This window comes from Augochlora pura, chromosome 11 (assembly GCF_028453695.1).
Source record: "Augochlora pura isolate Apur16 chromosome 11, APUR_v2.2.1, whole genome shotgun sequence".
In the NCBI taxonomy this organism is placed as follows: domain Eukaryota; kingdom Metazoa; phylum Arthropoda; class Insecta; order Hymenoptera; family Halictidae; genus Augochlora; species Augochlora pura.
The window spans coordinates 8,364,776-8,390,694 of NC_135782.1; the positions used below are offsets into that span (position 1 = coordinate 8,364,776).

The window sequence follows — 25,919 nt, forward strand, 5'->3', positions numbered from 1 at the left end:
TTTTTAGAGATCAAGTAATTAGTTCTTCGGCAGTTTAAGGCAATCTAATAAAGATACTTACTCGAAAGTCGATAGAACGTTTCTTTATTCATAGTTCATTAAATTGCATCTGCTAATGGAACAACGAGATACTAACAATTGTTGGAGATATTTTAGCGGAATCAATCCCGTGACATCAGACTTGCAGTACTGTGTTATTCGAGTACAAATTTGGACGTGATATATTATTTTTCTGCTGTCTGAAAATTTCACGAATTTGACAAACGAGATCACCGGTTCGCCAACTGAAATAGCCGCCGCCGTCCCCGAACACGTATCTGGGTCGTCGTAAAAAATATATGTCGAAAATATTCAGACATCCTACTTTGGTTCGAATGCAATTAGAACCGAAGCTGCCAAATTGGGAATGGTCCCTCAAATTTTCAACGAATGTCTGATATGAACTTATAATGTTTCAGTTTTCTTACTCGAATATAGTTTTGTTAATAAAGCCGTTATGGATAGCGAGAAGAAAATTGCTCTGCAACACTTTGTCGGTCGTGGGTATCAATTTGCATTTGTAACCACTGATGGAAAAAATATTCGATAAACAAGCTATTTCACGATTAAGTGTTTCTCATTAGCGATAATTCGCATACATAATAGCAAATCTCGGCATACACCAAGGAAATGTTAATATAGTCGCGTTGTTTTTTATGAGCTGAAGTGTGAAGAAATTGTGAATATCATTTTTGTTATTATTATTATTACTCTGTCGCTATTATCAGTTATTGATTTTTGTTTCTCTGTTTTAGCGTAATTTAATTTATATCCATTACTATTATGATTTTTACTTTTCTCGCTTCTCTTATAGGATATCATTTTTTCCTCTTTCCTCTCACTGTTCACAAATTTTTATAACAAAGGAGTTTTCTCCGCTTGTATATAGAGTTTCGTAAAGATTATTATTATTATTATATTATTACTATTCCGAATGTTGCGAAAGCAGAATTCCTAACCTAACTAATCCCCTTGTTATTTCGAGTCCGTAAAACTCGAAAAAAGATTAGCATAAACATTCATGGTCTAGTAATTGAGAAAGCATGGGTATACACATCGATAATCGTGTTTCGACCGACAAAGGGTTACCATTAACGCCGGCCAATAAAACGGATTCCATTAAACGCGACTAACGATCGAAAAAAGAAACGTCAGCCGTATATTAACTTCTGATACGTTCGCTCGAAACGTTTCCCGTGAATATGGACGATGGAAGAATGTCTAATCTAATCGCAGACGGTAAACTCGTCCATCCAGATGTAGGTCAAAAGTGAACGTCGATCGACGTGTGTCCCATTAGATCCGATCGTTGTGGAAGGGTAGCAACGATCGTCGCGGAGATTGAAAAGAATTTTGGCTTTCGTATGTACCGTTTTTTCTTTTCGCGTGCGTTTCGTTCGAGACTGTGGAATTAACGTACATAAAGTGGAAAGTCGAGTTGCTTGGATAATAGACAGCATCCAGTGGATACGGTCGCGGAATCGATCCGGTATCCGAATCGTTAAATATTTAGAGGCATATAAATGGGATAATGTCAAGTTTCCTTGTGCCCTGATTCCGTTCAGCTTGTGAAACGATTCGACTTTAAATTATACAAGCGAGTCACTCTCTTGTCAAGCGGCCGAGCAGTCTTTTTCGATTCGTCAGCTAATTGTGCGCTGTTACTTAATCGAGGTTATGAGTTGCATGATTTTTGCGCACTGCGATACAGTGGCATTTAAAAACATATTTAGAGATCGGTGATTTGAATAATCAAGATTCCACTGTGTTCGAACGGTAATTATTGAGTTTTTTTCAAGTGCCCACTAATAGGTCTCCGTTTAGTTCCGTCAGCTTCATTAAACAAACTGTTCGAACTACTTTCGACAACCACCAATTACCCAGCAACTGTAATTCATTTCTTAAGAAATTATATTTAAACATCCCTTTGATTGTCGTTAACGTCAGTAAACCGTTATAAAAGCTTTAATTCATCTTGAACGATGATAATTAACGTGGACGTCTTCGCAGCGTATCAGTGCAAATCCACGCGAATACGTAAAATTGAGAAACGTTCTTTCAGCGGACGAAAATATTTTTGAGAACACTTTTCGGTCGATGGAGGTATTAATTACTAGACGGCGGTCTAAAGGTCTGGAGCAGCGGTCTGATCTCTCAGAGTTTTCAAAAGAACGTATCGGAGACAGACTTTTCATCGTCGTCGTTAACGTCTGGCCGGAGGTCGTGAACATGAATTTCACGGACAATAAAATGAAAAGGGCGCGCGCAACGTTTTCGTATGTCGCCGTACTCGCGTGACGGAGAGAAAAGCTTTTCGCGGTAGCTTGGCAACACGTATGATACATGTCAAGCTACACGGGGGCCGAGGCGGAGCGTCAGCGTCTGGGAAGAGCGAGGCCCGCTTCCAGGAAAGCCACGGGTCTGCGGTCAAATTATTTATGGCGATACGAAATTAAAGAGTTTCGCCCCGTTTGAAAAGGAGCGCCGATCCGGGGGCCCCGAGACACCGATTTACGTCCTTGGCCCGTCGGTCGGACGGTCGGACGGTCGGCGGGGGCCAATCGACTCTTCTTACATCCTGGCTGGGCTCTCTCTCTCTCTCTCTCTCTCTCTCGCAGCCGCTCGAAACTGGGAACATTGGGTATCCCCATGAGCTATAATAGATGAACCGAAAGTAGAACCAAGAAATACTGCTCTTGCGCTCCCTCAACCCTTAACTGAACATTCCGAGACAAAACGATCCGACCGCATATATTACCATTCATTTTCTACGAGCGCCTTCGGAAATACCTTCATTGACCGAGAGGCGTTTTCAGAAATCCCGCGCTGACCGACAACCGCTTTTAGTAATGCCTTCATTGACCGGAAAGCAGCCTCGCAAATATATATGTATATTCATTCACCAGACATTTCTGAATTTCGCATATGTACGGTAATTCGAGTTACGCACACCTGTCGTTCCTTTTTACTTCAATCTCTCTTCAGGTTTCTTTGCATTTCGATTTTTCAAATTCTTTTCACGTGATAAAAACAGATCTGTATAAAAATAAAGAACGTTTTTAAATAACGTCTTAATAACGTAAATTAGTTATTAAACATATATATATATATATATATAGATTAATTAACTATTTATAGATCAATAGAACCTACTTATACAGATCAATTTATTCCTCGTACGAAATTCGACATCGGCTTACTTTGCTCGATTGTGCAGTTCACGCTTTGAATATTCGCTTCAACGTGTCTGATGCGTCGAGCGTGCGCGTATCGCGTTAAGTGGTCACATTCGTTTTATTACACTTTAGGTCGAGCGGTAACGTTCGTCTTTTATACGTCCAATCTCTACCAACAAGCAATTTCTTGAAATTTGTCCGTGGGCAAATGGATCGATACACTTTGCTAGTAACAATAGCACGTTGTATCGTGCAGACGATGTTTCCCGGCCACGGAAAGAACAATTTTCCGTGGCGGAGATCAATCTCTTTACTCTTTCATGCCACTGGTATCCGAACTCAATAAATGTAGACCAGGTGTTCCGAAACCTATTTGCAATGCGTTCTACAATTTTCTTTTCTCAGACGTTCCTTTGCCTTTAAGCCGTTGCGTCAATCTTTAATCCAACCCTTTGCACTCGAGGCTATTTTCAACTCGAATTGAACCTGTTTACTTATACATAAGCATTCTACCTATCAACAATTTGTTGCATGTAAACTTGAATAGAAACTATTCAAAATGTTGAATAACAGTGGAAAGGATTAATTACTGTTGCGATTACTTTGCGGCATGCGTGTCTTGTAATGGAATGAACAATACTGAAACGAGTAGATTCGAAAACGTGAATATATCGTTACTGACATAGTAATGCAGGTGGAATCTGTTCGTGGAAAATATTACTTGTAATTCAATATTATTAAGACAGTTGTTATTATTAAGTGTTGTAGAAACCAATTTCCGTATCTTGTGGCGTAATTAATTTTATATTCACAAATTTATTCTGTTTATCTTTGAATAAACAACATTTAATGTCTTATTCGATAAATATAAAGCTAATTATGTTAATAAATGCAACCGAACAGCACAGCAATTGGTCACCCCTCAGTAACCAACTTCACTCCTTTACTATGTGAATTATGCTACCTTCTTTTATAAAAGAAATCAAGCAGTTTCAACCAGATCAACGAACAATTTTATATTAACGCAGCTCGCGCCCCTAATTATTTTCGTAATAGAGTGACAATAGAGTGATTAAATAATACAACTTTAATATCTCAGAGTTTCGTTAAATCTGTAACCCGACAACTGGCGTGATCATTAATAGGAGATTAATTGTCTCAATATCAATAACAGATTACTATCATAATCCGTTGGAACGATTAAAAACCGCTCCGCCCGCGCGACGCAATGAGAATCGAATGAAAGTTTAATGCGTTAAAAGCTATCGCGGAAAAGTGCAAATCGTTGGTGCCAGATTTTTCCAGGAATCCGGCAGCTCCGTTCTACGATCTCAATTATTCAGCCACTGTCAATTAGATTGCAAAAAAAGTCTGCGTATAAGCCGGTTCGATGAAACCGGAAACCGATCGCTCATGTGTAACACCTTGACGAAACCGTCGCGAATTGTTATACGGCGCGCGATGTACGTTACGCGCGGCGTAGATATTATCGGCAAAGGTGAAACTTTATGTAATTATAGGCTCAGATAAAAAAAAAAAGTGGAAAAAACGTACTTTCTTAATTAACTGTAATCCAAGCAATTTGTTGTGTACACATTATCTAGTAAACTAATCGGTCTAACATATTTAAGAAATTCAAGTCGTTTGAACCAATTTGAATCAGTCAACTATTTCATTCTCCATGAGAAATTTTAGAAAGTTACTATAATTAATCTGTATATTCATATTTTGTCGAAATACAACATTTTTATAAAGTTATATAATTTAATATAATTAAATATATCATATTTGATACATGAACTATATTTAATTCAATATAGTAAATAAAATTCAACAGAATTGAATATATCGAATACAATTAAACATAATAAATCGTATATACATAAATGTATAACAGAGATAGATAGACAAACATAGAATATCAAAGATACATCTACAGTGTACTTGTCAAAATCCGTTAACCGGTTTAAAAAATTCCATTCGAGGCGTTAACACACTTTCCGCCGCGAGGATAATTCGTATATCAACGGTACGCATAATCGAGAAGTTCTACCGTACCGCGTAAAGTAATACACGGGGACTCTATGAAAAGCGCGCGTGAAATCGCCGATCCCGGGTTCACGCAGCAACCCAATTAATTCGTTCGAAACGCCGAACACTCCCCGCTCATTAAGCCGGACTCTATAATAATGAGAAAGAATTTGCTACACAGTTGAACATAGCGGGGCCGGCCTCGAACGGCCCGGCCCGGGTTCATCTTCAAACGGCACCGACCGCCCACCGTCATCCACGATCGAGACATATTTTCGGCACGGCCAGGCCGAACGATCGATTCTCTCGTGGCCGATCGTCGGGGATCCGACCCGGTCCTTCCTAACGAGTTACGAGAGCCGCGCGTTTCTGTTCGAAGAGACGGTCGCCCGTGTCGGTGGTTAGCTTCTGGCGAAACCGAAGGACGGACGAAGGCGAGAGTGAGAAAATACACGAGGCGGGCCCCCGCAGTGGTCTGGGAATTCGCTTTCCGTGGCTTAAATTATTTCAGCGTCGTTTCAAGATTTAACCTTTCGCGCTCGCGACTATTTTCATCCCAAAATGAACACGTTTCTTTCAACTTACATTCTTTCAATTCTTTCGACTCAATTTCGATTTGGTGCGACGGTTTTTACTCAACACGTATATGAAAATTGAACACGTGTGTATGCTTCTATTATTTGAAAGTCGTGTAGTAACATTGACGTGACCAGCAATTTCCTTTTGCGACAAAATTTTTCTTCGTAGATTTTATATTTCAATGTATAGAAAACAGAATACCGATCAAGTTTTGTTGGCAACATTTTTTGCCAGAACAATAGAAAGTAACTGAAAATCGTGGTTTGCTTTAAACACGAACCCAAAATCTAAAATTCGTCGTACGTTAAATAACGTCCTACTTTTGTTCAAGCAAGAGATTGAGAAAATTGAAATTTTATCGCAAATTATTGGTTCCCAGACCGCTCTGCGACTACGGTATAAGAAACGACTCGAGGAAGAGAGAGGGAGAGAGTGAGACTAGGCTGAAGAGAGAGAGAGAGAAAGTAAGAGAAGGGGGAGAGAAGAAGCGAGAGTGAGAAAGAGTTGGAGAAACGAAGGGGTGAAAAGAGGAAGAAGTAGAGAGGAAGAGATGGAGAGAGAGAGAGAGAGAGAGGAAGTGGCAGGAGGAAGAAAGGGTATAGAGAAAAAGTGGTAAAAAGAAATGGAGATAGAGAGAAACGGATAGCGTGGGAAAGAGTAGGGAGACGGAAAGTGTGGAGAAAGAGAAAGAGAGAAAAAGAGTGAGGAGGAAGTGGAGAGACAGAAATAGTGGGGAAAGAGAAAAAGTTGGAGATAGAGAGGAAAAGAGAAAGAGAGGGAAAGTGGTGGAGCGACAGAAATATTAGAGAGAAAGAGAAGGTGGAGGTAGAAAGAGAAAACGAGAAGGAGAGAAGTGCGAGAGGTAGAGAGGGAGAAAGAGTAGAGAGACGGATGTATTAGAGAGAGAGAAAAAAAGAGGAGGTAGGGAAAGCGAGAAAGAGTAGAAAGTCGGAAAGAGTAACGAGAGAAAAAGAGTAAAAAGACAAAATTAGTAGCGAGAAAGAGAGAGAGAGAGAGAGAGAGAGAGAGAGAGAAAGTAGGGAGAGAAAGCGAGAAAGGGGTAGAGGGAGGGAGAGGATAGGGACAGGGCGAACGCCCAGCAGCGTGAAACAGAGGGGGCTGAAATCGCGTGGGAGTGAGAAGGAGGAAGAGGTTGAACCCCTTCTACGGGGGATCGTACTCCCTCCGAGCTTCTCTCCATCTCCTCCGCCGCTTCCTCTTCCTTCTCCTCTCTGTTTCCCCCTCGGGCCCCGGTCCCTTCCTTTCTCGCGGCCGGAAAGTAATCAATACTTTGGAAAGGTGCGGGGTTGGAGCACACCGCTTGTAAGTCGCGGCGTCATAGGAGTTTCACGCGAATTCTATGCGTAACTATCGCCAGGGACCGAAGAGCAAAGGCCAAGGACAATTGCCCGGCAGAGACACACTCGACGCCGGCTCGAACGCGTGGCTTCTTTCTAGCCATCATCGTCCTGTCTACCACAAAAAGTGACTCGGAACGTACGTGTGATCCAAGTTTTTCTGGTTGATATGTGAGACTGCTTTTACTCCGAACCTACCGCGTGTGCCGGTCGCTACACGACCGGTTCCACGTTTTCGGTTTGGGAGTTGTCGAGATTCGAAAGAATAATTTTTCGTCGGTAACTAATCGAATTAATTGTTGAACATATGTTATTTATGATAATATTATATTTAAAAGAAAATTATGTGTTACTTGCTTCACTAAAAGCTAGACTGCGGATTATTATGCAAAATAAAAATTGTCTGCACTAATTACAAAATACAGGAGCTATACAGATACTTATTCCGTTACTTGAACCCTTTGATAAGTTGAAGATTTGAAGAAATTTACCGTTTTGTATTCGTTTGCCTCGCTTTTGTCATAAATGCATGAAATCCGCGGTTTTGCTTACACCTTAAGATCGAGCTATTTACGCGTCGAACGTACTTAAATATTTTAGACATTAGAGGTTTTACTGTAGTTTTACTTGGAAACTGGACGAGCCAGTTGTTCAAGTTAATAACGTTATTCGAAATGTATCTAGCAAATTAGCAGGTAAAAATGTTTGAGAAATCTAAAATGCCCCCTTCGCGACATTGAATCGCGAAGGCAGATTGTTGAGAAGCGCATTTAGGGAAATGTGAATGGACAAGCTGTCGAGTAAGCTGCACGTTCCGTGCCGGAAATTGTAAAATAATGCACGTTAGATATTCGTGTCAACCGTGTCATGCACTCGAACGGTAAATTTTGTATTAATCTATTTTGAAAGACGTTCGCGAGCCCCCGGTGGGTAAGTTTGCGCGTATAGCGTGACGTTTAAATGCATTTATCTTGGGCAGAGTAAACTGCATTCCACCCCTCATCTGTCCTGACAATCGCGCGCGCTGCCTTCCGAGAAAATTTAATTAACTGACAGCTGATTTCGGACACGTATGAAAGAAACGTTTTTTCGGTGACGTTTTATGCACGATCGCTTCTACTACACCCGGAGATATTAGATCATGGTGTGCACGGCATCGTGATAGTTTCCTATAAAATTTTGTTAGTTTAGGACATAACACGTAAACACACTTTTCTCCGTAAGTTTTCGGACATTTAAATATTTGTGAATATCGTTCGAATATCTTACAAATGTGATTTATTTCGTAGACTATGTTGTCCCACGAACTTAATATTATTCCAAAACATTATGATCAATGTTTATTAGTAAACAATATTGCTTGAATTGCTGAAGCGTACATTATCGAACAGATGTGGTAAACTAAAACTGAAGTCATAAGGCTACGTAATTTTCTCACAGCTCAATGTTTATCAGGATTGAGCGACTAATAGGCGTTCAAATGTATACAGATATCAGATACTGTGAGGTGGACCCGTGAGGCGGCGTACATTTGCTTATTTTGCTTGCATTTCACAAAACAGATACTACAAAATTAGTTTATGTTATTTTATCTGAACATAATAAACAGCTATTCAATAGTAAAAACATAGAAATTCAATATTATAAACTTAACATAATTATTTAATTTTTGTAAATTTCGTGCGCCGACTCGCAGAGAAAATCGCGAATATCGACGTGTTAAAGCGATATTTTCTAATAAATATTGCTGATTATATGCAAGAATAAGTTTGCAGAACAATTAAACTAGCTTAAAAATTAGTAAGTTCATTTGAAGTTCACTTCCGCTAACTCAAACACACGATTTTTTTCCCAAGTCTGTACAGAGATGATTCGCGCGCCGATTGTCACATCAGAAATCGCGTCTCAACATATCCGGACACCCGGTGCAATTTAAAAAAAAAAGAAATGAAGAAAAAGGCCAAAGAAACAAATACGCGCAACCGAGTACGAAATAAACGTTGGAAAAAAAAAAGAACGAGAAGGAAAATAAATGAAAACCGTTTCCAATTTCGCGATTTCCTCCCCTCCCCCCCCCTCCACCCCGCCCCCCACCGTCGCCCCCCTGTCGTCGTTCATCCCGCGCGCGACGACGCTGATTATAGTTTTAATCGAATTTAGGGAACGCGGCTATTTACGGGCGTGGAAAAAAAAAAAATACCGTCGGCGTCTCGGTGCCGTTGGTAGACCAGCCGAGAATTAATTAAATGTACTGCGGGCGGCGCGGTACAGTCATTTCGGTTGCAGAACGAGGGCGAGAGCGCGCGGCGGCATCAACATATTCTACGAGGACGAGTCTCGTCGCTCGTCCGCACGACAAAAGCTTAAGTCCCGTTACCGACAATGCGCGGGACAGCGTCGTCTCCAGATTATGAAATTTAATTAAAATTTCGTACGGGCCTGACTATCCCGTGCACGCCGCGCGTCATTCCTCGCGGCTTTTCTCTCTTTTTACCGAGCCGCGCGCTTGCTCGCCCGGCTACACTCCTACCACCGTTCCGATCAAGTGCTATTGCACCGGGATCCTTTTCCCATAAATTCGTAACGGATTTTTCGGAAATTATTTTCTCCCGCGAAACATGGGGGGGGGGGGGGGGGGGGGCGCACTCTCTCGGTATCGAGTTACCTAAGATGCCGGCTTCCGACACGTGAAATCCACTGCGGCACCGCGATTTTCATAATATGTATCTACTTAACAATAACTCTTTCAATTTGCCTATAAAAATGATCAATGTTGGCGCACCAATTGTTACAGATTATTGAAATTGTTAAAATTAAAATGAAACTTGTACGTTAGAAAATTAAGACTCATTTGTTCTGCAATCTATCATTTGTTTTTACTTTGCATAGAAATTCGGAAATATGAATAGAAAATTCGTCGCTTGTTCCCTTTTACGATCATTTGTAAGCCGTGCGATAAATTTGTTCAAAACCGCGGGAACGTTTTGCAACAAGTGTTACAGTTCGAAAGCGTTCCCTGTTCGAAATAGAAGCGTCGCCGAATGCCGGAAACGAATACCTTAAAATAGACTGAACGAATGGAAAAGAGATATTAGCGTTGGATGGGAACGAAAAGTGCCATTGAAGTTCTCCGTTCATTTAGCACAAACGTCGCCGATCGATTCGAAATCTGCCCCCCCCCCTCCCCCCCTCCGCGTAAAATACCCGGCCATTATCTTCGCGTGTTCTGTGGTCTCTGAAAAGAGGGTTCTCTCGCGGGACAGTATAATTGTTTCAATTACGAAAAAAATTAACCGCGGAAGTTGAAAGCCAATGGTTTGCTAATGTTCTTTGAGACTGTGGCGTCAATCTTGAGACAGAAAGCGGAACGCAAAGAAAAAAGGGAAAGCTCGTTTACCACTTGTTCCTCCTTCTTGCAGCTTTGCGTCACGGTGGCTTTGCCGCCACTCGAGATATACACGCGAAAGGTAGTTAACGGAAAGCTCAAAGTTAAACGAGTCGGATGCGGCGCTCTTTGCGTAGGGCTCACGTGACCTTCCGTTTACCAACAGGCCGAACAGGGGCGGAAAAAAAAAAAAAAGAAATCGCAGCGTCTTCTCTTTCGCGATCGAATTGAATCGAGGGGCGACTTTGCGATCACGCAAAAAATTAGTTTTATCGCTTCGAGATACTCTTTGCGTTATCGAATTCGTTTGAATAGCGATTCGCGTTCCAGAGATATTTCAAACGTAACGAATAAAATGAGTGAAATAAAAATCGCGTAAAATGAAAATACCGTAGATTGGAAAACTATTTCGGATTTAGAGAAAAAATAGTTTCGAGCGCGGTGTTAACGGGAACGATTAACAGTTTTAGAAATTGTACATTTTTTGCAAAAAAAGAAAAAGTTGTCGTTACATTCTAAATCTTTTATTGATCCGGAATATATGATTATTAAATTTTGTCACGCGAAAGGATAATATCTTTGATAATTAATTCACAAAGAAGAAATTCTTCTCAAGTACATCTGAAAGACAATGTACAATTGAATTTGTTAAGTTTCGTATTTACGGACCAATTGTGTATACCAAACCAAGCACGGGAACACGATACCTTTACGGTAAAAGATCATCTCGGTAAATTATAAATCGTAAACGCGATTGCTTGCCTCGATCGAAAGACAAATAGAGGGGTCGATGCGTCGCGTGATCCGTGGCCGCGGGAACCGCGCGTGTTCGCGTTCTCGCGGTGCGCACAGCGAGGACCGCGAATAAAATGTAACTTTCGCCGTTTATTCGCGCGGAGGAGCGATAAGAGGATCGTTAACACCGGAAGAAACCGCTGACTGCGGCGCGTTGAGTTCTTTGCGGATTCGTTTGCCGTTCCGAGAACGGCTGCGATGACGGAAGACGAAAGACTAGCCGAGGAAGAAGAAGAAGACCAACCAACCCAGCTAGCCACGGGGTACCGCGATTGTCTCATTTTTCTTTTCCCTTTTCTTTTTCTCTCGCTCGCCGCGGCGCGCTCCCCCGACGAAGACAAAGGAGGTGCAAAGAACTTCGGAACAAGCTGACCCGGGAGAATTCCACAATTATCGCGGGGCTAATGCACCCTGCTCCAATTTGCTGTCAGCAGTTGCCACAACTACGGCTGCACCGGCCATCGAATCAACCTCGGACACTTCGCGATAGAACGAAAGCGACAGTTCCCGGTCTTTTGCATGCCGATTGCGTCGCGACTGCTCGCGTTTCAACGAGATTCCGATCAAACTTGCACGAAAAAATATTTCTTCGATATTTATACGGAACTTTATGCGAAACACAATTTGTTCTGCATCAACCCTTTCCAAATGAAAGCCATTGGCACGGAAGAAACCTTTTTAATAGCAATTTAAATGTGTTTGAAAACGCGGTATAGCAATCATTATTAGCGCTCTATTGTCACAACTCGAGCGCAGTCTTAGCTTTTACAAAATGATATTAATTTTGCAAAGAAATCAAACGTATCATGCATTGTACATTTTAAACTGACTAATAATTTAATTGTAAAACACAGAGAGTGGCTAGACACATTTTATTCTGTCTAATTATTAAAGAGTAATAATGTGCTTTTTAAATTGATCACATATACGTTTCCAATCCAAGTTTAGAAGTGAACAACGAAACCTAGCAACAGCGATGTAAATAGAAACCGAATGCGAGGTTCCTCGCGGTGTTGTAAAATAAATACGTAGGTTCACGATTCGCATCGAGATTTCAGGTAGGAAAAGAACAAAGAATTCAGCGGTGACGCAAAAATTGATGTTAAAGTCCGTTAATAGGGAAAATAAACCTGAACCGTAGAAAGATGTCGTAACACGATGGTAGTTCAACTGGTATCAACTTGTATGCTAATGAACGTGCGTGGCGGTGAAGGCTGATTTGCAAATGGCGGCCATCCACCCTACGGAAGGCGCCAGCCATTTCTACGCTAGGATGCGTTCGCCTCGAGGTATTGTACGAAACGCTATCGTATCTGTGAGAAATTGCCGATACAATGGTAATTCCACGAGAACTAAAACCGTTTTACTGTCCGTTAGATGCGTGCAATAAATAATAAATGAACGTTATGTTAATCTGCTAGACTTGTGTGTTAGCCATTCTGACTTAAAAACAGAGACTTGCATGTTTTTTTTTTTTAAAAAACTCAAGGTACAAATTAAACGCTATTTTTAGGTAATATTTAAGGTAATGAATACATGTTTTATTAAACGAATCTGTTCTAAATGCTCTGAAAAATGATACAAATTTGAAACCGTTTAACACTCAAAATACGGAAATTTGAGTAAGTTTTGAAGCACCAAGGGAAAACGCAAAGTATTAGTAAAATTTCTTGTTGTGTTCATTGAAATTAACTTTAATGACAATCTTTTTTAAAACTGTCTTAAATGAATCCTTTTTTAGACGATAGAAGCACTAGTTTATTAAACAGTGATTAAAATACTTTTCTCTGATTTGGCAATTACTTGAAACGACAAATAAGAAATAAAAGCTCGTTCTCAACGTAACTACAACATTCGTTTTTTTAAGTTTAAAAAACACGCGAATCATATAAATTAAGGACATGTAAACTAATCTTTCTATCATCTAAAACAATCGAAGCCGTTCAGTCCAGTTTGAAAAAGATTGTAGCTTTTCCAAAGGAGTGCGAACACTTTTGTGGCGTTTACAAGACAGCGACTGAAAGTAGCCTGAAACGTTCAATTTTATCATCTGATGCGCAACTTTCAAAAACTGTGCTCGAGTTTCTATTTCCCTTGAGAATTCGACGCGACCAACGGGGCAGAAAAGGGAACGAAAAAAAAGAATGTCCGAGGCGAGCAGCCGGCCTAACGCGCGAAAGCTAGGAAAACGTGGTTTCGCAACGGGCGGTGTTGCAACGCGTCCGATCAAAAGGTGAAATATACGCGACGATTTCGGTTATGCTCAAGGACTTGAAACGCAGGTAGAGAAAGGTCTTCGGCAACTAATTTCAGCCTTCCTAGAAATCAGCGTGAGCCTTTCGAAACACAATCGAAACCGACGCACAAAGTGACCGTGACAATGCAGAAGGTATTATACCTGAATCGTTTCCCGGGATTTTCCGCGAAGGCGATTCCCTCGGACGACCAAAAAAAAAAGCAGGTAAAAGCCGTTAAAAAGCGGCTCCACATTACCGTTTTCTTGGTGATCGATACTTTCCGTAGACAGGTATCCGAAAGAAGACAATTCGCAGGAACATTGAAAAGCATGTTCCTCCGAACTTCACAGAAGTTTCACCGTTAAATAGAAAAGCCCTGCGGCTTCCGAGAGATTGAATTCCTCCCGTCTTTAATCCTCGAAAGGCGGGACAGCACCTTCGGGTCTAGCCCATAGTCGAGTTTCTTTTGTACGTGTCATAAAAAGAAGTTTTAACATGAGAATGTTTCTTTTATTACCTTCGCCCAACAATGAGGGACGGTTCCACGGATATGAAAGTGAATTTCTGAATTGCGGGCCGAGATTATTTATAACTCCAGCCGATTCAGCGATCACCGATCAAGAATTCCAACGATGTAAAATATATTTTCGTTTGCGATAATATTTTTTATACACAATATTCTGAACAACCTTCCTTGCGTTCCGTGTATAGTTTTTTTTTTTTTTTTAGTTGAGTCGCTCGATTCTGTGATCGAAGAAGTTCGAATGTGCACGAACGGTAATCGGTGTATAGTTCCTTCGTTCGAATTTTCCGCCATTACCCGGCACGCACAGACACCTACGTTACCGATGCGGAAAAAGCTTGTACTGCGCGTTTTCACCAAAAGATAGAGCCACGAACTGCGGTCGCACACGACTACCGCTGCTTCGCTCACAATCTTCCTTTTCTTCTTCTATTCCGAATACGTCGCCTATTGATTATTCTTCTATAAATCGTCTAGTATCGACGAATTGATCGTTAAGGCTACTAAGATGCTGGAAAAATCCAGCATAATTTGTACGACAGATAGGGAAAATACAAATAAAACTGCGGCTATCTATGTTCGATTTTTCGATCAGTGTATTACAGTAAATGTTAACTCTGAGATATCCGCTAATTTTAATTATAAGAACTTTCATTTTTATGTGGAAACTAAAGATTTGACGAATAGTGTTGCGAAAATAAGATAGACTTCTTGATACAGGCGTGGTCTTATACTTGACTACGGGTTCATTCGATTTTGATATGTATAATAATTATGAAATTCTTCATCTTGCAAATTTTTGCGTATTACGCATAACGATATTGCTATTGAGTTGGTTTTGCAGGACAGAACTTGATACAATGATTGATTCATCTATCACCAAAAAATGTTATCCCCGATGGTAACCGTAACACGGAGCAGAGATCGAAAAATATTGCAATGTATTAATTTACATTTGTGTCGCTACGTCTGTTACAAAGGATTTTTTAATTTTAGTTACGCAAAAATTTTTGTGCTTGCAATTGATAGTACAACACTCTACAATATTAATTCATTAATTCTTAATTAATTGTTAATCGAACATTAATTATTTTAGAGTATAAAATTTGAAAATTTGCAGAATACCAATGATTTGTCTCACTGACGCTACTCATTTAGTTGGTCACGCACTTTGCTTTTATTACTACGTAGAATCTAGGAACGATTTTTATCTTATCCGATTAGATTATTCCTATATTTGACGTATTTCTATAGCTATTTCGAAAGTACCGAAAAAATGCCATGAGATTTTGAAGGTTTCGTTACCTTATCAAAGAATGAGAACTAAATTTATGTAACCGTACTTCGTTCAATAACAAAAAAGACTTTCAACAAATTACAATTAAATTGTCTAACAAATAGGAGCTTCAATAAATTCTATAAAAAGATTTTCCTAACCCACAAACTGGAGATACGGTATCATCCCATTGGAACCTCTTCTCCATTATCTAAAAATACTACCGGACTACTTAGTGGGAAAATATCGTTCTATAAACTGAAACTAAATATCGATGATTCCTATAATCCATAGTGTTGCGGCGTTGTTGTTATTTCCTCATACCAAATTCTTAATTCTACTTTCTTTTCGCCAGCCAGAAATGAAAATCTCGTTGAAAATTAAATTATTGCGGATACTATGGAAGTCAGTGCGCTTGAAGTACTGCAGCATTGTAATTTGTTTACAAATAGCATTAGCAAACAGAATAGATGAAAATCATGTTCCGGTAACTTGCTCCTAACGCACTTTCATCGCTCGCTGTACACGAACGACTAATTTAATTAAGCGAAACGAATTAAAAAAGGCATTAAGATCGAATTTTCTTCTGGCGACCTCTGTCGCGACTTCTTCGGGTTTTGCCAGAGACCTTTTATCCGCGTGTGCTCATTCGACAGGATACAAGGCTTAAGGAAAAAGAATTCGTCGACCGCCTGGACAGCTTAATTGGCTAAAGCAGTTAGCCGGCAGTCAAAGATCCGGGTTGAAGCGAATCCCCTCCCTCCGTCGTTAAATTGGCAATTCAATCTCTGCTTTCCTTCGAATTATGAAAAGCGAGATTCCATGCGAAAGTTTATCGTAACCTTTGCGCGGATGGTTTCAAATTTGTCTTGGTTTATTTACAAATATATTTCATCATTTCAACGTTAAACGTTATCAGATTTTTCTTCTATCTGCAAGGGAACGAACGCGGTGTTTTGAAAAATAGTTCTAGCAAAAATTGAATAATACAAATGGAAATTTTTTTACAAGATAATGTTACTTATACGGTTTAGTTTTACGAATTTTTCGACGTTTATGATGACCGTAAAATTTGTACGTCCGCTTGATTATTTCCGGCGAGAATCGTCCGAAAACCAGAAAGAATTTCTCACTAACAACCAACATGGCGGCGAACCGTTAATCATCGCGGCTGCCCAAACTTTCTGGCGCGCTACACGGTGTGTATCGCACGGCCGATAGAATTAATTAGAACACAGTCTCGGGGCCTGTCTATCCGGTAAAGTTTAAATAGGCGCCAACAGTGGAATTTTCATTTCCTGCTATTGACTCCGAAATTCTGGAACGATCACGACTCGCGAGCTTGTACCCCGTGCGCGATATCAAGGCCACGGCCAGAGAAAAGAAAAACAAACCGTCTATAGTTATTCGACGTGCTCATAGAAACGAGTAACGGCCGAAAAAAAAAAAAAATAATAATACAGAACGGTCGTTACACGCGAAGAATGTGTCTCCGACGCCATTGCCAAATTCAGCGGCTGAAAAACTTCGGGACTCCCATTTACTGTGTACGACCAACCGTTCTGTATAATTACAAAATCAGTGCCACAACAATCGCTGCCGTAAGCTAATATTTGAATAAATCTGTGCACGGTTCGTGAATTCTCGAAACAGGAACGAAGATGTAATTTGCCGAGGCGGAAGCCTTTTTCGGACGAATAATTTATTTATCGTTGGCCAAACGATCCAGAAAAAAACAAGTCATTGAACGGGACGGTCATCTTCTGGCGGCGTGGTCTGTCGTACAATTTTCGGAGATATCGGCGAGTGAATCAGTTCTTACGAAACACAACGGGCTCCGATAACGAGCCTTCGCGCCGTGGCATACTTTAAAGAAATTCTTTCGTTTAAAAATCCGGTTTTCGGGGGAAACCAATCGATACAATACAATTCTATTACGCGACCGACCAACAGGTTATAACAGAAGCGAAAAATCGTTTCGTACCTGTCGCGCGCAGAAACGACGCTTGTATTTCACAGTTGTTCAAGTGATCGTTTTATAATTAGACCTAGGTTCATCTGCGTTCACGACGTAAGTGAATATATCGAATACAATTGTTAAGAAACCTTATTTGTTTATTGGTCGAAATTAATCACATTTTTATGTTAATTTCAGCGGATGATATTGAAATTTTTGCAAAATAACCTAGAAAATTTTCCACGAAGACCATAGAGTGCGTACAGAAAAAGTAAGAATATCCAGACGCAAAATAAATTAATTGTATCGCGAGTTGAACGACAATTTTATTTAGGTATAATATGGCGAGAGAGCGTGATCAAATGCCTGCCGAAAAGTTCTGGTATTACGTAATTAAATCGAATAGACGAGAAGTTGCTGGACACAATCCGAGAGGCGCGCAAAACCGTTAATATTTCAGCGTCTTTCAAAAGCCGACCCTGGTTTCAACGGTCTACATAAGCGGCCAGCGTTTGCGACTTATCTGCCGACATAAGGCACCGTTATAATTGTTCTAATATTAATCAAGACTGTTTATATCCGTCCAATCCCGAAAAGATGTTCATACGGGTACAGCGAAAAGATTCTCGGCGTGGACGCTAGCAAAGCGAGCAATACGTTTTTTCGAGTCCCGTTATCTTTCGGTTGATTAAAGAGTTTATTTTTAAACCGGAAGTAATTTCAATAACTTCAATCACGAGCAATTTGAAACATCGAAGAAGAGCGATTTCATTCAGTTAAGATCGAGCATGCGAGAATGGAAAATATTTGAGAAAAAGATTTTAAGGTATGATTTGAAGAGTGGATAGACGGCTGCAAGAACGAGCTATAAAATATTATCATATTACGTATATATTGAATCGATAAAGAAAAGGCGCGAAGTTTCATTAGCGCGCGCGTGATCAACGACGGGCTGTGTCGGTAAATTTCTAACCTCACCGGAAACACGATACGAAGGCCAGAGATTCGTAAATAGAAGATGACTAATTTACCTCGTGGTATCGCCGCCGTTTTTCTCCTCGATTTCCAATCGCTCCATGTCTTTTTGCAGCATGCCACTTTCCGCGAACTTATCCACGGACATGCTGATCTCTTGTTCGTTGTAAATCTCACACAAAAGATCCGGTCGAGATTATTTACAACAAAAGTTGGCGCGGTTTACCACTGTTGAATATATATATATTATACTATATATTATATATATATATGTATATATTTATATATATATCTATATATATATATATATCTTTCTTTTTGTTCTAAATATCTTTTAATGCAGTTTTTTGCCGTTAGCTGCCGCTAATCGACTGAGGTAGACAAACACTGGCACTAATAAACACTGGCTGGTTTCTCGTTCCCGCGACTGAAGGATCACGAATGTAAGAGAGAAGAGCAAGAAAAAGAATGAAAATAGGATACACGACGTATACGCGACCAAGACACGACACGAGCTACGTATAAGCACACTTTATCCGTACGGTAGCGTCCTCTTTCGTTTCCTTAATTTCGTACTCCGCGCGTGTTCCTCCCTCTTTCGTTTACCGCACGGACCTGTCTCTCTCTCTGTCTCCCTCTATCTCTCTCTCACTCCTTTCCTTCTCTGTCGTTCCTTCTGACGAGCACGCTCCTCCCGCGATGTGTGTACACCCTTTTCTCGCGATGACGACACTGAATCACGCGTGACAAATGTTCACGAGAGAACGAAATGAATGAAAAATAATATCGAGTTGGGAGCAATGATCCGCGACACCGGCTACTAGCTCCTACAAGATAGAATTCTCAACTGTCTCGTTCTCTCCGAACGACTGCCAAAGGGAAACTCACGCGGGTGGAGCAGTTTCGTACTTTTCTCCTTGCCTGTGCTCCTCGGCTTTCTACTACCATAACCCCCTCCCCTTGCCCTCTAACCCCCCACTTTGTCCGTCTTTCTCGTGCGCTACCTCCTCTATCTATCTTCGTTCAACTAACCAAGAAATCCCTCCACGTATCGAAGACGCGCGAGCACTTTTACCAACTGAACGGAGGAGACAGCCAAGAGCTCGTACGTGATTGGTCGCTCGAGACGATTCCGGGACCGTGTGTTATCCGGTTCCCGCTACTGCTCGTTTGCTCACTCTCGCATCATTCACTCACTCACTTATTCTCTCTCTTTTTCTCGTACGTTTTCTCTCTCGCTTGCTAGCTCGTTCTCTCTCTCTCTCTCTCTACCTATCTATCTGCAATTTTGTCTCTGTTCGTCTGCCGGTTATTCTCCGCTGTCTTCCGAAAATTATGAACACCGTTTCGAAAAGCGATGACACAACAGGATAGGCGACCAAAAAACACCGATACTAGAAAACGATGTGTTACGTTCCGTGGTACTCGGTACAGTACGCGAGCACTAACTAACGTATCGTCGACGCACGTGGATGACAATCAATCGCCCTCGTGGCGAAGATACCGGTGCGTGTGTTTTACTCTGCCGTACCACGAAGCGTTATAACACCTGGTTTCCGTTCCCGTGCGTTTTAGTACGCGTTCGGAAATGACACTGGCCTTTCTCTCGGCACGTAAACGTGGGTGCGCCCTCTCCGTTCTCCAGTTACTCTCTTCTGGTTCTCTCTCCCTCTTTCTCTTCCCCCTTTCTCTATCCCCCCTCTCTCTCTTTCTCTGTTGCGCGCGCTCCCGTATTCCCTCTCTTTCTCTCCCCCTCCCCAGTGTCTATTCTCGTTTTATCTCTGTCCAGCCCTTTCTCCCACCGTACAGATCCGTCTTCAGCACCCTTATCGTTCTATCGTTTTCTCTCTCTCTCTCCCTCTCTCTCTCTCACTCACTCACTCACTCACTCTCTCTTTCTCGCTCACTCTCTCCTTTGCGCGCGCGCTGTCTTTCCTACCCCTTTCCTGGTTTTCGGCCGGCGGTTTCGATCAGCGGTGGTTGCGATCACGACGAACGTGTGACGATCAATGGAGCATAAATGCACGTCGAGACAGAGATATTTTCACACGAGGTTTTATGCACAGTTATCGGATTCACAAGGATGCACGAGGATACACTTAAACGGACGTCGAGGTTACTGGGAAAGTCACGAATAGACACAGAGTGGATCAGCGTGTTACGCTGTCGGCAGTTACATTGGCCGGGATATCTAACGAGAAAGCTGGCTATACTGTGTTATTTTTATAACAACGCGGTGCGCGGCCGTCGTAGGCCGCGCCCAATCTACCCCCACCCGGCACCAGGTTCCCTCCCCTCCACTTCAACTGTTCCTCCTTCTCCAACTAGGGGAAGCATTACCGTTCGTCCCCACCAAAAGACTTAGCGGCGTGCCGGCGTGTAAAGCCCATAGGGAGGGGTGAATAGGAAAAGGCTCTCTCGACTATCCTGCGTGGGTATATCGAAACCGGAACGACATTTTCTTCCTGTGAATGCCACGCTACCTCGTGATAGTTATTCTCGTCTATACGCCCAACATGTTGGCCGGTGAGCAAAGCACTCGATCGTTCAGCCAATAGATTTTCTAGAATTTATTGAACGAAAATTGTACACATTCGATACTTCCGTAAATTCGAAGATATATACCGAGTCGGATAATACCGAAAGGCGCGAGTCATTGGTCGCGAGCAGCGCCGCCATCTGATGGGCGCCGGTAAACACTACACCTTGTTTTTCCGCTCAACTACAACGCGAAACCAAGGAGTTCCAGCCGCGGTCCAGTCACGATACATAATGGGTTTTCCCTGTTTTCCCCTTGATCTCCAACCATCCGCCCTTCTATTATTGACCTGTCCGAGCCTAGATTCCAAGGTAAGTTCCCTCTTTCCGACTAAACAGACGTCCAATAATCTTTCAACCGTCCATAACCTGACGTTCCACTAGAGCTGAACTTGCGGCGTGAATTTATGCAACAAGTGAGCATATGGAACTTTTTTTAATGAAATTGATTGCGCCCGAGCATAGATTTTAGCTTAAGTTTCGTTATTTTTAACTAAGTAAACAGCAAACGATTATCGAACGGTCTCTAACCGAATGAGCAACATGTCTTCACGATATCCCAACGGTTCATATCCTGTTGTTCTTCTATTACAAGTTCAACCTTAAAGCGTGAATTATGCAACGGGCGAATATAAATGATTATTCAAATGGCATGGACTGTCTCCAAGTTTACATTCTAAGCTAACCTTATTCCTTTCAAATAAGTACACGTTTTAACTATATTTGAGCAGTCCATAGTTTGATGTACAATGACCGAGTGTATAAATATTTGTCGAATTAATGTGCCAAGTTTAGATTTAAGATTTATTCGTTTTAAGTATGCACACTATAAATGTTCTTCGTACGAGTCCGTAACCAGATATTCCATTAGAAGTTGAATTCGAAGCGTAAATTATACAATTTACGTTATACAATTAAATTATACATAACCTGACATAACCTGACCACAAATATTTTTTTAAACTAATTGACTGCGCAAATATAGTATAATCATAGTATAATATATTATTAATAAAGCGGCTGACATTTGTAAGCGTAAACGAACAAATCGATAAGCAGAGTTTGTTTGAAGAAAGAAAAATTCATTTCTAATCCCATGGTGCTGTTTTCGCGGATCGAACTTGTCAACTATAGCTAAGAAATGTAACGCTTCACCCCTAGGCTCGTCGACATCAAGAGCACTTCTCTGATCAACTTGCAACCCGAAAGGGGGATATTTTAAGTGCCCAACTACCAGTACATTCTAAAAGACACCGCCGTGCGTTATTTCACGTACCTTCGATTCACGATTCATTAGCTCTCGAATCGACGACCGTAAGGGGTTTTTTTTTTCTCTCGAGCCTATAGCGTAGCACAGAACATAGTGGAAAAAAGAAAAGGAAACGGCGAAATCTCCGAACGACAAAATACGGATTTCTGGTACTCCGTGGAGGCAAAGGGTTGATTCCGTTACGGAGCTCTCTTTGTTCGGCCAGGTAGAAAGGAAGGATTCGCCTTTCTTTTGTGCATGCCTGCAGGTATATGGGTGCAGGTCGGCCACGGGTATTCGTGGCTTTTCTACGCTCACGTTTCATCGTCATTATCTTCGGCAATGACGAGGGTGTTATCCTTGAACTAGATTTATCATTCACAGGATCCCGACCAAGCAACACTTGAATTTGTGACGATTGCGAACACCTTCTGGAATTGTATTTCGCCGGGCCTTTTCACTACGGAGGAAGCGATCCTGAAGGACTCCTACCGCGATGGTTCGATCTTCCGTGAAGATGCTTCTCAGGTCAAGTAAGTAAAGTTATGTTTATTCGTTGGACTAACTGCCTGACAATTTGCCTTCAATTGTACCGCTTCGAAAACAACAAACGGATAGTATTCAATTTCAAACGGCTGCATCAATTTTTACTAGGCGATCGAGTATTCATTCAGTATTTTAGACAATAGTAGGTCAACCGTAACGTGGAAGGTAGCTTCGATTCGACGTCGACTCGTACATCGGAGAGGATTCTAAGGTCCGGTTCTTTCGTGTTCAACCTGAATGCTGTTACACCTGTGCGGCTGGTGTCATAATCTCTCGGAAGAAAACAAACGGTGATTACAAATCACCGAATTACGCAAGGGGGGTTGAAGAATGAAAAAGAGCAACGCACGCCGCGAGGGGAGTGGAAGATGTTGATCCGCTATAAACAAGTGGTCATCCAGTTGTAATTCCCGCTCGAACATGAATCTTCAATGCAGTATGAAGCCGCGTGGTCCGTGAATTATTATTGCACAGGTTATTTCAACGAGCAATATACACGTGTTTCTTCCTGCGCACTATCGTACACAGATTCAGAACGTTCACCCTTGAACATTGACGTCCGTCATTCGTTATTAAACCTTTAAATTGTTACTACGTATCTCAGATGCAAGTGGTATTAATATAAATTACTCTAACATTTCGTTTCTGTTTCATTTCTCACGTTTTTATTATTATATAATGTCGTTAAGAATAGAATATAATTCAGCGTTCATTCACAATTAGATTAAAGCATAGGTTTGCACTTTTTGTTTGGGTTCTATGATGACTGGATCACGGATTTTATGAAAGTGTTGCAAATACGGAGAGCAACGATGAAAGACGCCAGAAGAAATTAACCGTAAACAGAATTAGAATTGTTTTAAAAACTTCTTCATAGGAAATGATTCGATCAATTTATTCTAAGTCTAAAGAATTAAAGTGTTCTCGTTCTTACGGAGCAATACTTGTATAATACTTCACCCGCTTTCAATCCGTTACCTACGTATATTTAAAAATTATTTTTGATGCTAATTTATTACGTTTTCCAAATTTTATTAGGTTTTGCAAAACGCAAGAATGTTAACGCTGCAGTTGATGTTGCACGATTTATCATTATAGTTATAATTTGGTTAAATAAAATACTTTAATATTGTGAACATTTTGATGTTCTTGGCGTGACAGGGAAATTGTTAAATAACGACGTTAATCAGATTTTTATATAATTTACCGTGCCGGCAATGTTTTGAAGGCTGTCGATCGAGCAGAGAGAAAGAGAGAAAGAGAGAAAGAGAGAGAGAGAGAGAGAGAGGCCAGTGTCTTCTAAAATCTGCTTGTGCAGTTTTTCTCCAAGCTTAGGCCCCATCAACTAATTCCCTAAATGATCAATCGATTATCCTCTTCATCAAGCGTAAATCCACATCGGCTTCCTAGAGCAGTCTTCCACGGGTGGTGGCTTATTTTTGCCCGGGCTCCCCAGAAAATCGTCACCCCCTGCGGGCTATCATTTTCACGTTTACGGACTTCGTAAAAATTACTTTATCGAACGGTCTAGCAGGGACGGACATGCCGAAACCGGCGTGAATTCGACGAAAAACGAGACCGACGACTCCGTCGGGAATACGTTCGAAGAATCGAGATTCTAGAATCTGATAAATACTGTCCTTCGGACCAGGCAACGCCGGATTCGCTTTCAGCATTCGCGTCTGGTACGAAAAGTGCGGCCGTTTTACCGCGAATTGTGCCGCGGCTCTTTGTTCTTCGCGGCAGCAACGGTTGGGGTAGGTTCAGGCAGTGTTTAAAGATAATTAATAGTTGCGCGCGGCTCGTAAATATCGGTATCAATGAAGCGTGGCCAGGAGAGGTGGCGTGGGATCAGCAAATGGTTTCCGGGCGCATAAAAATTAATGGATTCCACGTTGACCTTCGCAGAAACTCGCCCTGTTCCGCAGGACTCCTCAAGGTTGACCGTTACGGTCGTCCTTACGAAACGGTATATTTGTTCACCACGTGTCGGCCGTGCATAGAACACTTCTACTCGCTCCTAAAAACCTGCCAACTAAATAAGATCTACGCAATCGCGCTGAACGTCAGTGTTCGTAGGTTACCGAGCCGTGGTTACTGTAAGGTGATCAATTTCTGTGCCTTTGATTTGTCTTCAGGCATAATTAGCTTTACGTTTATGGAATGGAAAATAACTAAAGTTTATTTAAAAAAAGAAAAGTAAACAAAATAAGAGAATAAAAATATTTAATGCGTCTAATAAGATAAACCAAAGGCACAGTAATCGGCTCAACTAGCACACTGCTTGCTTCTGGGAGTAAGATTCGGGCTCACGGTGCTAAATCTTTCGTCTGATTTTATTTCGAATCGACTGTCGAGCAGCTTCCAACGGACTTAGATGTAATTAGTTAGGCATTTCTTATCAAACGTAATTTCCGATGGTGATGTCTCGCCCACGTGATTCCGTGGACTCGTGGAACGGGCAGTTTAATAACTGGGACGGCCGTGGAAACGAACGATCCGAGACGAAGGGAACGAACGAGAGAGGCTTTTACCCCTCCAGGGTGGACCAACCGATGGAAGGAAAGCAAGGAGGAGCGACGTAATTCGGGCCAGGAGGAAAGGGTCCTCCAAGGGGTGCACGGAAGACGAAGGGTGCGCAGGGTGTAGGGGGGAATTTTGGGTGGGGACAGAGAGAGAGTATCCGGGGTAAAGAGCGAAACGGTGAGAGACGGAGAGAGGGAAGGGAGAGAGGCCGAGAGAAATGCGAGGGTGCGTAAGGGTGGCAGAGCCCTGGAATCAATAGTGGCCACGTACCCTTGAAGAATTTTCGCACCAGGAGCCCGGATGTCTCAGGACAAGCTGGAAAAGCTTTCCCCGTTTCTATACAATACTAGCCTACGGCGAACAAAATCGGATCACGGACGCGTTGTTTTAAACAAAATCCACGGGCACGGATGCTCATTGTTCGCCCAACATCGTTGTTGATGAAGATTAACACTCAACGACGGGATTTGCTCTCGGATCTACCTCGACCCTGAGAATAAATATTATTACGCGACTTTGTATTCTCCGACAATTCACTCAAATTTCTCCTTTGTTCAGCTAATAACCACGCTTTTTATAACCTTTATATAAAATAAGCTCGATAATTTTCATTGAAATAATAACCTCACTGTTGCATTATATTAACCCAAATAATCTCTCATAATTATGACTATCATGTCGCTCATTGACTGTAGAAAGACTATTAGAGGTAATTATAGCTGACTTAAA

The 25,919-nt window shown here is 41.5% G+C and overlaps 1 protein-coding gene across 2 annotated transcripts in view; it reads right to left on the bottom strand.

Annotated features, from left to right (window-relative positions):
* Window positions 1-25,919, bottom strand: part of Imp (IGF-II mRNA-binding protein) — a 126,186-nt gene that overhangs the window by 62,429 nt on the left and 37,838 nt on the right. Inside the window, exon 1 of one of the 2 annotated variants that reach the window (XM_078194301.1) lies at window positions 18,388-18,521. The exons of the other annotated variant lie outside the window; for it this stretch is intronic. Within the exon in view, the coding sequence (XP_078050427.1) occupies window positions 18,388-18,479 (92 nt within the window). The 5' untranslated portion in view covers window positions 18,480-18,521. Of the gene's footprint in view, window positions 1-18,387; window positions 18,522-25,919 lie in introns of those variants that run through there. 2 annotated transcript variants of the gene reach the window in all.